This window comes from Diabrotica virgifera, chromosome 6 (genome assembly GCF_917563875.1).
Source record: "Diabrotica virgifera virgifera chromosome 6, PGI_DIABVI_V3a".
Taxonomy (NCBI): Eukaryota; Metazoa; Arthropoda; class Insecta; order Coleoptera; family Chrysomelidae; genus Diabrotica; species Diabrotica virgifera.
In genome coordinates this window covers 165,555,371-165,571,340 of record NC_065448.1, presented here as the reverse complement: position 1 = coordinate 165,571,340, position 15,970 = coordinate 165,555,371, and the positions used below count along the sequence as shown (strand labels likewise).

The window sequence follows — 15,970 nt, the reverse complement described above, 5'->3', positions numbered from 1 at the left end:
AAGTGTTTTAAACATGTTTAACCTTTAACGCTTTAACTACACGCGCTGGCGTACTTTGTACGCCAGATATAAGAATTCTACTGGAAATATATTTAAAAATTTAATTTTTGACCTTGCTTATTTTTCTAACCTATCACTGGAATGTGCTTTACAATTTGGTTTTAGTTTCGTTATAATCGGCGTTCTGGAAAGATCGTAATTTACATTTTATTATTTGTTGTTTCCGGTGGTGGACAATATACCCCAGGATTATATTACTATAAGTCGTAATATAAGTACATATTTTAATTGTTTTTTAGTCATTATGGCAAAAAATATATTTTTCTTTGTAAACAATACTTTTTCTCCTGTAAAAAATCACATTTAAAAAAAATTTTTATTAGTAATTTTATTTATCATGGAATCCAGTTATTCCATGATTCCAGTTATAAATCCCAATTGGCTTACTGAAAAGGAACTCCAAGTATTCACTGATGCCGAATAAGGTTTATAACAAACAACTAAGTGTATTTTTTCAAAAAAAATTAAACAAATCCGCTGTTTTTAAGTGTATTTTCTTGTGGCGTACAAAGTACGCCACGCGTGTAGTTATGTTATAACTTGATGCGCGGGTAGTTAAAGGTTAAAACAGTTGTTTAAAACAAAATGTTTAAAACAAAACGTTCGGAGCCATGAATATTTCTTCCTGACAATTCCTCTTTTTCCGTTGAGTATTAACTGCAGTATCCAGTATCTGCTACCTCTCATTATATGCCCAGATATTCGAGTTTTCTCTTTTTTATCATCTTCATTTAGTCGCCTTCGCCTTGACCTACTCTGTTTGAAATGCGTTGAACCCAAGATATTCTAAGCATTCTACGATACGACCACATCTCGAAGGCTTCTAGTTTGTTCATCATGTTAACCTTCATGATCCAGGTTTCACATCCATATAGTAATACAGGATACACATAACATTTTAGGAACTTGATTCTTAGTTGTAAATTCAGCTGAGAATTGCTCATAATAGATCTAAGTTTCACAAATGTTCCTCTTATAATTTCTATACGAGTTTTAATTTCATCTCAGGATTTAGTGTCTCATTTTGCCAACATCCTAGGTATTTAAAATGGTTAACTTTTGTTATCTGTTTATTACTGACAATTAGTTGCATAGGGCCGACGTCGTGTTTACTAACCACAAGTAACTTTGTCTTTGTTGTATTTATGTTAAGTCCGTTATTGGAGCATTCTCTAGTGACTCGATCTATCAGGAATTGAAGATCTTCGATACTTTCAGCCATGATCAGTGAGTCATCTGCATAACTGATGCTATTAATAGTGTCTCTCCCAATTCGAACTCCACATTGCCCTTCCAAGGCTTCGTTAAAAATTATTTCTGAGTAAACGTTGAACTAAGTTGGGAATAACACACAACCCTGTCTGACACCTCTTTGAATGCAAATGTTATCTGTTTCGTCGCCGTCTACCAGAATAGAAGCTTCTTGCTTCCAATAGTCTCAGATCTTCATCATCTATTCCAATCATTTCTAGATAATTAAACAGCCTGTCATGTTGAACCCTATCAAACGCCTTTGCAAAATCTATAAAGCAGACGTAAATTGGTTTCTGTATTTCCCATGATCGTTTAAGTAATATTTGCATTGAGAGCAAAGCTTCTTTTGTTCTCAATCCTTCTCTGAAACCGAATTGTTTGTTAAAGTTAAAATAAAATATAATATAAATGTATAAACAATTTCTTCTTTTTTTTAGGAAGTGGCCACATCGAATGAAAATATTAAAGAAAAGTGGGTGATTGCAATATTACAGCACATGTACGATAAAGATTACATAAGCGAAGAAGTTATACTGGATTGGTTTAACAAATTAGAACATAATAGCACCTTTAGTAAGCAAGTTAAACCATTTGCCGATTGGCTCAAAGAAGCAGAAGAGGCATCCAGCGACGATGACGATGAGGATGAAAGCGATTAAATAGTTTTAAGTTTATATTAATTATTGTGTAATAAAGTGACTATATTTTGAGACGTTTTATTTTTGCATCAAATAATTATTACCCAGAACATAATTACACTAACAGGGTAATGATTGCAACAAAATTATACTATGCACTCAATAAAAGTTTTATTGGGTAGAAGGAGGTAAGCCTGAAAAAAAAAATGGAAGTATTTCAAACTGTATACGAGCCGGTGCTACTCTACGGTAGTGAAACGTGGACAGTGAACGACATCCGTAGTAAAATTCAAACATGCGAAATGCGATATTTACGAGCGGTATCCGGGGTGACCAGACGTGATCGTATAAGAAACGAAGTAATACGTGAAAAGTGTGGTATCGGAATAACCTTAGACAGACTTGAAACGAAGTAGTTATCGTGGTTCGGACATATGGCGAGAGTGAGTGAAGGTAGACCCTTAAAGAGGGTATGGAAAGCTGCATCCGACAACAAACGACGAAGAGGCAGGCCAGCAAGAACATGAAACGCGGATATTGGAAAGGCTTGCGCAAAAAGAAATATTGGGTGGAGAGAAGCAGAGAGACTAGCTACTGACCGAAAGGCATGGAGACGTCTGATTTCTTCACTTACCTCAACACCGTAAGATATAAGAGGACGGCTTAAGTAAGTAAGTATTAATTATGTAATAAAATGACTATATTTTGAGATGTTTTATTTTTGCGTCAAATAATTATTCTCTTCTTCTTCTACGGCACTACAGCCCAAATTGATCCTTGGCGTCCTTTATTTTTTGCTTCCACCCTTGCTTGTCTGTGGCTGCTCTTCTCCATACACGGACTCCTAAAAGGGCTTGTGCGTCTCTGTTTACTGTGTCTTCCCAGCGTTTTCTTGGCTTTCCAACCGGTCTTTTTCCCTGCATTCTAGCATTCCGGGCTCTTTTTGGTAGCCTATCCTCTCCCATTCTTATCACATGTCCGGTCCTTTGCAATCTTTGTATTCTAATGAAATCTGACAGGGGAGCTTCCTTATAAAGTTCGTTGTTGTATGGACTTCTGAAGATTCCGTTTTCCCTCACAGGTCTTAGTATTCTCCTCAGTACTTTCCTTTCGAATGTGTCGAGTTTGTTTTTGGATGTTTCTTTCAGGACCAGGATTCACTGCCATAGCATGTTATTGGTCGAATTAAAGTTTTATAGATTCTCATCTTTGTATTTTGGTGGACACTTTTAGTCCGAAATATATGGGAGAGGGCAAAATAAGCTCTGTGTGCCTGCGTTATTCTCTTCCGTATTTCTCCGTCTTCTGATCCGTCGGCATATATTTCTACTCCCAGGTATGTAAACTTTCCAACTGTTTCAATGTCATCTTCATGTATAATGTTTTGTGGGACTATATTTCTTCTCGTCTGAGTCATTATTTTTATTTTTTCTGTGTTATTTTCCAGACCTAACATTTTTGTTTGTGTTTTTAACTCTGCGTATGTTTCCTGTGCTCCTGTTGATGTTCTACTCATAATATTAATATCATCGGCATAAGCGGCCAGGGTTCCTCGTCCAGTTTGCATTTGCCTAACCGCATACTCCAGTGCCAGGTTAAACAATGTTGGGGTCAGCCCATCTCCCTGCTTTAGTCCCTGCGAAATTTTGAAAAAGTCTGTCCGGTGGTTTTGTATTCGTACACATGCCTGAGTTTCATCCATTGTGGCTTTAATGAGTCTTATTAGCTTGTGTGGTATTGCCAATTCAGCCAATATATAGTATAGTTTGTTCCTTTTGACTGAGTCGTATGCCTGTTTGAAGTCTACAAACACGTTGTGAACATCAATATCGTTTTCCCATGATTTTCTCAAGATCTGTTTGACTGTAAATATTTGATCTAGTGTCAAACTTCCCCGTCGCAAGCCCGTCTGATACTCTCCAATAATATTTTCTGCTAGTGGTTGGAGCCGCTGGTTTATAATATACGTGAGGACTTTATATGCTGTACATAGTAGAGAGATTCCACTGTAGTTTTTGCACTGGAGTTTGTCTCCTTTTTTATAGATCGGGCATACTATACTTTTCTTTCAGTCGTCGGGTATTTTCTCTTGCCATATGTCTTTGATGAGCGCGTGGATGTGACTTGCTAGGTGGTTGCCAGCTACCTTATACAGTTCTGCTGGTATTTCGTCATCTCCCGGAGCTTTATTGATTTTCTGGTCCATAATAGCTTCGAGAACTTCCTCTATAGTTGGAGCTTCTACTCCATTACTTACTTCATTCTCTTCTACGTAGTTCATACCCATTTCATCTTCCATGTCTACTTTTGTTCCAAGTAGGGTCTGAAAATAATGGTTCTAGGTTTCTGTGACTTTCTGTTGGTCACTGATTATTTGCCCACTTTCATCTTTACATAGACTTGTTTGAGGTTTATACCCACCTTATCTTTTTTAGGTATTCGTAAGCCCCTCTAATTTCGTTGTTTTTGAAATTTTCTTCCATTTTTTCTCTTTGTCTATTTTCATAGGCTCTCTTTTTCTTTCTACATATCTTTTTTGCTTTCCGTCTTGCGACTTCAAATAATGTTCGTCTTTACCGTGTTCTTCTTGTTATGTACATTTTGTTTGCTTCATTTCTTTCCTCTATTGCTTGTCTGCACTCGTCATCAAACCATGCTCCTCTTCTCTCCTTTTTCTTGTTTTTCCAGGGTGGACGCTGCTGCTGTCAGTACTGCTGTTTTGATATTACTCCACTTGCCCTCTATGGAGTGCAGTTCTAGCGTCCTTAACTCATTTGCGACTTCTTGTTCGAACTTCTCTTTGCATTCCTGGATCTTCAGTTTTTCCAGGTCCAGTTTGGTTGTCCTTTGTTGTCTTTCGTTTCTTTTTCCCTGTTAACTCTGCATCTAAATTTGGTTTGTAGTATAATAGTGTAATAATTATTACCCAGAACATAATTACGAAGAATGAAGTATTGAAACAAATGATAATAATCTTCACAGTAACTTATATTTTGTGTTTGCTACACCCCTATGATACCTGCAGAGTTGTTATAATTTTAAACAATTAAAGAGGTCATCTCAGTTGTAGTTCTAGACCAAATGATAAGTTTTCGGTCATAAAAATTGTGTTTATTTAATTAAAAACATGAAAAGTGCATTATTGTAGAAATATACTGCAGCGTCGTACCTCGCCGTGATGCTCGCCAGGCATCTCACCACGCATCTCGTCGCGATGCTCGATGCGATGCGATATGTTAATATGTTTTACCATGGTGAGTATGCAATTTGTGGGGATGTGCGCGGCGAGATGCCTGGCAAGTACCGCGGCGAGATGCCTGGCAAGTACAGCGGCGAGGTGCCTGGCTTCAGTATATTTCTACCCTTAGATTACAATCAAATTTTAAAAATTGATATTTTAAATTTGTCCGCGCCATCTACCCATCTAAGGTTTAGTGTAGCTAATCCTCCTTCAAGAAGAGGATAGCAGATCGATCTGTCGCTGTGTAGGGGAGCAATTCAAAGTAACTTTCGAGAATATGTGGCAGGTAGTTTGGATAAGTAGCTATCGTAAAAAGACGTTTCTCAAATTTAAGTGAAATAAGACTTGAGTGTCATTTACCTTGACATTTACTAGCACAAATGTACAATGCTTTTTTCGGGCGTTTTCCCGGTTACAAAGTGACTATACCTTTTAGGAGTAATTCAAAATTACCGCGCCGTAATGCTTGTTTACTCTACTAATGATGAAACTTTGATACTGTTGACATTTATGAAATTTTGACACTATTGACAATTAAAATTCACAGAGTAATTTAGTTATATCGGCGATTTTTTTTTTGTATTCTGCGTTATCCTTTTAATTTTTAGATTTTTTAGTATGAATTTATATAAGAAACGGTTTTTAGAACTCTTTAGCGACGTATTAGTATAATGGCTCGTATGAATAATAATGAGAATGTAGTTTATACTTCAAATGTGCGTATATACTCCATCTACTCTTATGTACTGTGACTATAAACTCATCACATCGAAATATTTTTTTTCTACGAGCGTGCAAAAATGTCTACTTTCGCGCACGTATTTTAGTTTAGAAAGTTTCACTTTTCCGCACGCGTGTTACTTTTCCTCACGCGTGTTACTTTTCCTCACGCGTGTTACTTTTCCGCACGCGGTTTTTACTTTTCCGCACGCGTGTTAATTTAGATATGTTAATATGGCCTTAAAATAATTATATTACATGCAATAAACTAATATTTAGATATTATTTACTAATTTATTTTAAATATATCATATTGCGTTCCTGTTTTAATGAAATTAACGCGACAATTCGATGAAATAAAATTATTTTGACATAATATTCGAAAGTCAAATCGGTGGACAATAACAGTCGTTTTGAATCATCGTCATGGAAACCAAGATCGTCGTCATGCTAACTAATTATATTGAAAGTTTGGTTTTGACAACCTTGTCAAAGAATTAATTTGTGTATGTATTTTCATATTAATTAAATTAATTGATTAAGATTTGGTAATTTTTTAAAGACTCTTAGAAAAAATATTGTTCCTAACTCTTGCAGAAAGTCTCTTTTCCGCACTCGGAAAAGAATGACTTTCTGCAAAAAGAATGACTTTCTGCACTTGTTAGGAAAATAACTATATTCAGATGAAATAGAGGATAATGAACTAATTTAAATGGGAAATAAGCCACAATTTTACCAAAAAAATGAATTTATTAACGTTTCGACGCCCAAGTCGGGTGTCGTTGTCAAAATACAAAATAATACTAAATAAACAAAAATGTTGTTGCTTAGTAAAGAAATTCTTCTAATAATTTATTTAATCTGACTCATTTATATCGGCAATTCAGGCATGTATTATACATTTTAAAGTAGAAGACTTTAAAATGATATTGCCAATATTTATGAGTTGCGTTCCTGGGACGACTTTACTAAAAGATAGTTCATTCGATTACATGAAATCAACCCCAACTCAAGAATATCCGCCACAAAAAATCATAGCATGTGATCTGTCTTTAAAAAGACAACAAATGCAACGATGGAAGTAAAATTCTCGCGCTAGAGATTCCATAGTAAATCACGAGGGAAAACCAGGAAAAAACCTCGTGATACTATCCCGACATCGTAAGTATTTGGGCTTACATTTAGTTTACTCTCAAAACGAATACCAAATTCTGACTTTAATGTATGTATGCTATTTTAAATTATAAATAATATTAATACATAGATATTATATAAATAAAACTAAAATATAAAATATGTACTAACTCGATATGTTAATGACTTACTAATCGTGGTATTTTCTTTCTATTGACTTCCTCTTTTAGTATGGGTAACCACATCCTACTGCATTCCACCGAGGAATTTCCGACACAATTGTTTTCATTTAGCATAATTAGAGCCGCTTCTTTGATTTTTCTCTTTTTACTATCTGTTTCTTTCAGGACTATACTTGAATATCTTCACTGAACTCTATGTTCATTATCCCATGCGTGTTGACATATTTGAGATCTATCATGTTCTCTATTTTTAATATAAGACTGATGTTAACTTATTCTAACGTCTAATGGTCTTGATGTTTCACCTAAATAAAATTGTTCGCATTCACAAGGTATTTTATAAACAATTCTTTCTTATTTCTTGTTCATTGTTAGGTTTAGTTTTAGATAGAATAGATCTCAATGTGTTTGTTGTTTTGAATGTTGTTGAAATGTTGAATTTATTTCCTATTGTTTTAAGTTTCTCGGATAGTCCTTTTATATATCTGTACCGTGGAGGTAAACAGTCGTATATCCACAATGTATACATTTGCAAGAAAGCGCAAAACATACAGACTAGTCAATAAACTATAAAAAAAAATTATTTCCATTACGTCGAATTCAACATTATTGGTGTATTATAATATGTAAATGCAAATCTATTACTGGGTATTAGTATTGTTAAGAAATTATTTACCTGATGTATAATAATGGGAGTTACGACTTTTTACCTCTATGTCTTTAAACAGGTAATAGGCAAAATAAAAATCGTAAATGATTACAAAAATAGTATATTCCGTATTTAAAAATGCAAAAACCAAATCACAATGTTTGGAACAAAAAAGAACTCTTGTTTTTCATTATCCCGTTTTAACACCCTCAAAACTCAAAATACCATTTAATATAAAAATGGAGCTACGATTGTTTACCACTACCGCATACGAAAGCATACTATCTAATATACGCACGTATTTATGGAGTTGCTATGTATATACTACTGTTTACCTCAACGGCTCAACTGACTAATGGAGTTGCTATTGTTTCTAAACGCCTTATCTAGGCAACTAATAACGCTTGATGTACGATTTTTTGCCACAATATGCTATGAAAATCTGACAACAAGAGCATGGTATTAACTCCATTTCGGTAAAAAGTGGAGTTACGACTGTTTACCTCCACGGTACAGATATGGTATTGATATTTTCCTCGTATTATTTCTTGTGGATGTTATAGGATCCCGTTCTACGTTGTTCTGTTCCATTCGATCCAATCTTGACAATTCCTTATTTATAAACGATAAAGGATAATCATTTCTTAATAAAACAGATGTTAACAAATGTTTTTCTTCTAGAAATGAATTTTCGTTAGAACAAGTAATTTTGGCTCTATCATATAAGGATTTAATGATTCCCTTTTTAACATTGATGTTGTGATTTGATTTGTAATTGAGATATCTGTTAGTGTGTGTTGGTTTCCTATACACTGGAGTCTCATATCCAGTATCGTTCTTTGAGACTAAAACATCGAGGAAAGGTAGAGTGTTATTACATTCCTTTTCCATTGTAAATTTTATTGTCTCTTCTTGATCGTTTATAATATTTAGGAATGTATCCAACATTTCTGATCTATGAGGCCATATTGAAAACACATCATCTACATATCTCCACCATACTGTGGGTTTTAAATTTTTGTAAATAAATAAATTAATTAAAATAAATAAAATAAATTCATTTTTTTGTGGTAAAATTGTGGCTTATTTCCCATTTAAAATAGTTCATTATAAAAATGCCACAAGGAAATAGCTTCAGAACAACATTAAAAATAGAGGATAAACTTATACTTTATGCTCATACTCATGAGGACGTACCCCTGAGCTTATACTCCGTTTTTATTCATACCACTAATTATAAGATTTATGGATTATCGTCTAAGACCAACGTGATCAACCAAAAAAGAAGATGAATCTGGTATCTGGTTGTTTTTCTAGTGACATTGTTGGGTGTGTCTTTTGAGTTTACTCCTCCTACTTTAAAAACAGGATATAGTTAACTGAAAATAGTGTTAAGGGCTGAGCGACTGTTTTTTGTCAGAGAAGCTGTTCCTTAATAGTCGAGTAAGTGATGTTTTGGAGTTATGAATGAATTTCTCACATGTATTTCTTTTCAGAGAAAAATAACCGTTATTAAATACGCTATAAATAACTTAGTAAGGATAATGATCAGTGTAATAACACAGACATAAATATTCAAATTACAATAAACGATACACGGTAAAAAAGAGGAGAAAACAATGCTAATTGTGCTGCAATATTAAGGATACGTGGGATCATAGCCACGTAATAAAATTTCGTACTGAAAAAGCCAGCTCTTTTAACGGTCTTAGGAAGATTCTATGTAACTTATTTTTAAGTATAAATATAACGTATAAGAGTCCTTAGGCTGTGGTCTCCAATAGACGCTGTAGGCTGCGTACAACGTCACGCCGGCCGTAGGAAAATTGTTCGTTTTCGTTACTTTTAACAAACTTTAAAGGATAAAAACTATCTTACAACCGAAAATAGGGTAATTTTAAAACAAATTCAAATTACGGGGTGAATTGAAGTGACCACCGACTTAGCCGGTGGTATCCAATTGACGCCGTAGGCTGTGTAGTGTGTACAGCGTGTACTGGAGACCATAGACTTAGATGTTTAGACCAGGGCGCATCTGTAAAAATATTGGTACTTTTGGATGTTGAGAGGTGACTCATACTTTTTGCAGAAATTGCTTGAAAATAACTCATATAATACTATTTGAGTTATCCTCCCACTCAAAAAGGTCCGGAACATTGTTTAAATAATCAAAATGTCAAAAAATTAACGAAAAAATTCGATTTCTTTCTTCGTTTTTTGAGTATAACTTTAAAAGTATTCATTTCCGAGAAAAGTTGTGCTGACATAAAAGTTGCGTAATTAAATTTCCTACAACCTGGAAAAAATCCAGCTTTCGCAAAAAAAATTCAATTTTTCAAAATGTTGCAAGACTGAAAATAAAGCAGATAGCAAGTTAATTTTTTTTACATATAGAAGAGTACTGTATTTTCATTTGCAATTTGCAAAATTAAAATCGGTTAACTACCACGGCGTCAGGAATTTTTTTAAATAAACATTAATTTTTGGTGCTACGCGCAGGACAGCGGATAGGTTTGCTCTGATTGGGCATTCCAATGACCTTTGATAATGATTGATAAATTTTAATTTTTGGTACACTTTGATATAAATAAATAAATTTGTTTATTGCAAAATAAAAACACATACTCTGTCCTTTGAAATAACACTTTTTTAGCAAAAACTTTCTTTGTTCATATATTTTGACTTAAGAGAATAAAAGTTTATTATTTTTAAACATATGCAATTGTTTAAGCAATATATCACAAACAATAGTCAAATTTGTTTGATTTTTGTGAAATTAAAATATTAAAATACAACAAAATATAGAGTACTTACTTACTTTCCGTGTCCGGAACACCAACAACTTTAAATTCTGTATTTCCAATGGTTGGCCACATAGATGGCCCTGTCATTTGCTATAATTAAGTCTTGTTCTGTGCAGGTCTCTCATCTCTGTGCATGATAGTAGATGCCGGCTGGTCTGAACCGCGCCACAGTCGCAGGTATCGTCCTCCTGGTATCCCCATTTTTTCAGGTTACTAGCACAACGTGAAACGCCGGTTCTTAGTCTGTTTAGCGCTTTCCAAGTCGGATACGGTAAATTGTGTCCAGCAGCCATTTCCTCCGAGGGAGAAAAATGTGTCGCGGTAGTTGACGCTTGCCATAGGTGTATTCGGCGCGTCTCTGGCGCTTCGGGGATGGATCTTGATGTTTTCAGGAAGCTTTTCCGAGATCTTAGTCTGCTTGGCTGAGTTTGGTGGTCATATAAGGGGTGTCTTCGGTCCTTCTCCTGCTTTTTCCGTTCTACCTCTGACGTGACCTTCCTCCTGATTGGTGGTGGAGCAATTCCAGCAATGGGGTATACCTCTTCGATAGGTGTCGGTTTCAGGCAACCCGATATTATACGGACCGTTTCATTTAGAGCCACGTCGACGTTCTTTGCGTGAGCAGAGTTTGCCCATACTGGTGCTCCAAACTCCGCGGCCGAAAAACATAATGCCAAGGCAGAAGTGCGGAGAGTGTGTGGTTGTGCTCCCCATTTTGTATTAGTTAGCTTGCGGATGATATTATTTCTGGCACTTACTTTCTTCTTGACATCTTGACAGTGGTATCGGTAAGACAGAGTTCTATCCAGACGGACGCCAAGGTATTTTGGCGTCTTGTTGTGTTCCAGCATCTGACCACGCCATTCCACCTCCAGCGACCTTCGGGCATGCTTGTTTCTCAGGTGGAAAGCACATACCTGGGTTTTTGTGGGATTGGGTTTCAGATGGTTTTTATCATAGTATAGAGCTAAGTCTCCCAGGGCATCTGTCAGTTTCACTTCGACTTCATTGAAGGTTCTTCCCTGAGCTGCCACCGCTGTATCATCAGCGTAAATAAATTGCCTTGTTTGTTGGTGTATGGGTTGGTCGTTGGTGTATATGTTGTATAGAAACGGCGCGAGGACACTTCCCTGTGGTAGCCCATTTTTTTGGTCCCTCCACCGACTGTTCTTGGACTGGAGCGTTACGTAGAAGCGTCTATTCTGGAGGAGACATTTCACTAACCTTGTTAGTCGGAAATCCTTTGTAGTTTCGTAGAGTTTTGCGAGTAGCCGTTGATGGTTAACTGTATCATAGGCGGCAGTTAGGTCTATGAACGCTACTCCTGTTATTTCCTTCCGTTCAAAACCATCTTCAATATGTTGGGTGAGATTAAGAATTTGACTGCAGCAGCACTTTCCGGGCCTGAATCCTGCTTGTTCTGGAATAATTTTAGTCTCCACATATTCTGCGATCCGGTTCAGTATCATTCTTTCAAAGGCCTTGAAAAGGTGGCACAAGAGAGATACAGGTCTAAAACTCTTTGTATCCGCCGGATCCTTCCCTGGTTTTAAGAGGGCTACCACTCTAGCTTTTCTCCAGATTTTGGGGATTTGTAATGTACGGATGCAGCAATTCATCATTTTTACGAGCCACTCTACGGTTTTTAGTCCAAAGTTCTTTATTTGCTCTGTTCGTATGTCGTCCAGGCCAGCCGCTTTATTATCTTTCATTTGATGGATCGCGCCTCTCATCTCCTCTAGACAAAAAGAGGTACCTAGAACATCTCTTTCTTCGTCGATATTCCGTTGAGCTCTCACCTTGTTCTTTCTTGATGTCGTCTTACCGTTCATTAGAAGATGATGGGCTATCTGATCGGGTGTGACTTCTGTCATGTTGACTGCCGGAGCAGCGGGATCGTTGCCAAGATTCCGAATCAGCTTCCAGGCACGTCTGCTGTTTTGTTTCATGTCCAGACTCGTGACCAGCTTGCACCACCTTTCCGTTCTGTTGGCGGATATCGCATGTAACATTTCCTCCCCAGCCTGTATTGTCGCTTCCGAGAAAGGGTCTTCTTCATATAGCTGTTCGTATCTTTTAAGTAGGGGTTTAGATTCTTCATTGAGCCCCGCTATGTACTCAGTTCGACAACCTCTAGGGATAAATTTCCGTGATACAGAGTAAAAAAAATAATATATTAGATAAAGATTGGAAGAAATTTTGCTGGAAGTCAACTTGTGTGAATCGAACACCGCTGTCCTGGGCGTAGCACCAAAAATTAATGTTTATTAAAAAAATTCCTGACGCCGTGATAGTTAACGAATTTTAATTTTACAAATTGCAAATGAAAGTGTTTTTCTATATGTAATAAAAATTTCATCTTGTTATCTGCTTTATTTTCAATCCTGCAACATTTTGAAAAAATGAATTTTTTTTGCTAAAGCTGACGTTAAATATGACGGTCCTACGTATACCAGGAATGGTTGAAAAACGTAAAATGCGAATACTTGTTTTTTTTTATGTTTTTTTTTCGCAATTATTGCTATTTTGCAACAAGGGTGACAATTTTTAAAATTTTTAGCCATTCCTATATTGTAAAAGATTTAATTATGTAACTTTAATGTCAGTGCAACTTTTCTCGGAAGTGAATACTTTTAAAGTTATAATCAAAAAACGAAGAAAATAATCGAATTTTTCCTTAATTTTTTGACATTTTGATTATTTAAACAATGTTCCGGGCCTTTTTGAGTGAGAGGATAACTCAATTATTATTATATGAGTTAATTCCAAGCAATTTCTGCAAAAAAATATGAGTCACCTCTCAACGTATATCTCAAAACAGATGCGCCCTGGACTAATTATACGTTTATTGTCCTCTACGGAATAAAAAGTTGGAGTCTCATAAGATGCCATAAATCGGTTAGAGGCATTCGAAATATGATGCTAGCGACGTATGTTAAGGGTCTCATATATGTATATGTTACCTGCCAAACCCGATTTCAGTTTGGCCTAGGCCAAACTAGTTTGTCCTAACGAGATAGGATAAACTATTTTAGCCTAGGCCAAGCTAGGTTATCCTGATATTAATACGGATACTGCAGGATAAACTAGTATGGCTTAGTATAAACATTACAGTTTACCTGATATAAGCCAAAACTGAATAAAATGCTGTGTAATTGGATGTAAGATTGGATAAGGATAAGGATGTAACCATTTTTATTAAAACGATAATAATTCGCCATAAACTAAGGGACAATTATTGGAAATACAAACAATCAGACAAAAAATAATCAATTTTTTATAAAAGCAATAATCTCAAATATAAAAATTATTATTTGCTTTTTCATGGAGTGCTTGGGTGATACGTAGAATTGCGTAATATCATTATCTTCTTGCATTTGCATCTGTTTATGGAACAGTTTTTGTTTTTTTACCCTATTTGACAAAACTCTGTTCTGATTTAACTGAATCTCTCGTAGCTGCAACCTTTAACGATATTTCAGGGCCTTAGTTTAGGACTTTAGGCCGTACTTCATCTTTGCAGCAAAAAATCATAAATTAAATTCAGGATGAAGATAACTTAAGGATGATAATAGACAATAATTGCAATGTTAATCTAAGAGAAGACAGTGATGCTAACGTTGAAGAAATTAATAACCAAGAAAAAGTTTCTTTATCTGACAATGACATTTAAAAAATATAGAAGAAGCGGAACAGAAAATAGTGTGAAACAGGCTAACAAAATGAACATCCACCAGCCAACATTGGAGATAATTTTACTATACCTATTTCGGATGTTACAAAAGGCAAAGTTGATCTCAAAAGCATCATTGGAGTTCAGACAAATAACGAAGGATTTTACAAAGTTGGTACCAAACTTTGTGTACTTTAAGGCGGGTATACATATGCGGTCTGCTCGGTGTGAGAGCCGCTCGCGCGCAGCATATTTGTTAGATTAGTACGTGTTTTCAAGTGGCACACAAACGGCTCGCACACGGCGCACCACGATCTAACTTCTGTCGGCTTTTCAACAAATGCTTTGATGGTTCGCAATACGTATTTGGACGGGTTTGCGAGTGGTTTGTTGGTTTTGGGGCGCCTGAGTTGAATATTTGTTAGTAATGGAGTGTTAGGAAGGAAATATCAAACTTATTGATGTTTACCGTGGAAAGTGAAAATGAGATGATGACATTGAATATATTTAAACATGTTAGCTTGCAACCCCCAACTTGTAACCAACTTGCAACCAACTTGCAACCAATTTGCAACCAATTTGCAACCAACTTGCAACTCAACTTGCAACCAATCGGAATGAAACCAAACACTTCTCGATGAGAATAGGAGAAGCTATACTCCCGACGTCGGCCGATATCGGATCTGATCTGATCGGAGAAAAACGGATCCAATGTAGGCACCCACATTTAATACTAATTATCTACAATTACTAAATGTTCGTAAGTTTCCTCTGGATCGCGGAAGGTTCGTCAAAATGAAAAATTTTAACGAACATTGACCGCGCCACGAACGCGCGGCGCTCACACGGCGCGGAGTTTGCGGCGCGGATATGTATTTCCGCCTTAAGAAACTATATTCTGGGTTTTATTTTTTCTTACTTAACACATTCACAGATACGACTTCATATGCAGACAGTAATATCCCTTTGTAAGAGTCTGCATATGCAGTCGTCTCCACGAATTTGTTAATAAGCTACGAGAAATTCAGTTGGATCAGTGGCAAGGCCAATTGCAACTGCGACAAAAACTGCTCCACAAACAGATGCAAGTGCAAGATGGCAATGATACTATGCAATTATTGTAAGTGTCACCAAAGCACTCGATAGAAAAATAAATAATAATTTTTATAATTGAGGTTTGTTATAATATGATTGTTTGTATTCCCAATTGTCCATTAATTTTAACGACTAATCATTATCTTTTTAATAAAAATAATTACATATCTTACATCCAATTACAGAGTATTTTATTCAGTTTATCTATTTATTTTGGCTGTGTAGGTAGACTATAATGTTTATACTAGGCCGTACTAGTTTATCCTGCAGTATCCGTATTAATATCAGGATAAACTATAGTTTATCATATCGCCTAGGCCAAACTAGTTTATCCTAACGCGTTCAGGACAAACTAGTTTGGCCTAGGCCAAGTTTTAACAAGTCACAACAATTATAGTAAAAACAATTATTTGTTTTGTATAGACATGTCCGAATTTTATCTCCACATTCTTTTATTTTATGGTTACCTAATTCTATTGCTCTAACAATAAAAAATTATTAAAATAAAAAATTAAGATGT

The 15,970-nt window shown here is 35.8% G+C and overlaps 2 protein-coding genes across 2 annotated transcripts in view; both read left to right on the top strand.

The window, feature by feature from the left end:
• LOC114334800 (translation initiation factor eIF-2B subunit epsilon) overlaps window positions 1-2,024 on the top strand; it is a 103,739-nt gene extending 101,715 nt beyond the window's left edge. The window contains exon 11 of the mRNA XM_050654311.1: window positions 1,752-2,024. Within this exon, the coding sequence (XP_050510268.1) occupies window positions 1,752-1,973 (222 nt within the window). The 3' untranslated portion in view covers window positions 1,974-2,024. The remainder of the gene's footprint in view (window positions 1-1,751) is intronic.
• A 133-nt stretch (window positions 2,025-2,157) lies between these two features.
• LOC114334799 (sushi, von Willebrand factor type A, EGF and pentraxin domain-containing protein 1-like) overlaps window positions 2,158-15,970 on the top strand; it is a 204,172-nt gene continuing 190,359 nt past the window's right edge. The window contains exon 1 of the mRNA XM_028284892.2: window positions 2,158-2,623. The gene's annotated coding sequence lies outside the window, so the exon portion shown is untranslated. The remainder of the gene's footprint in view (window positions 2,624-15,970) is intronic.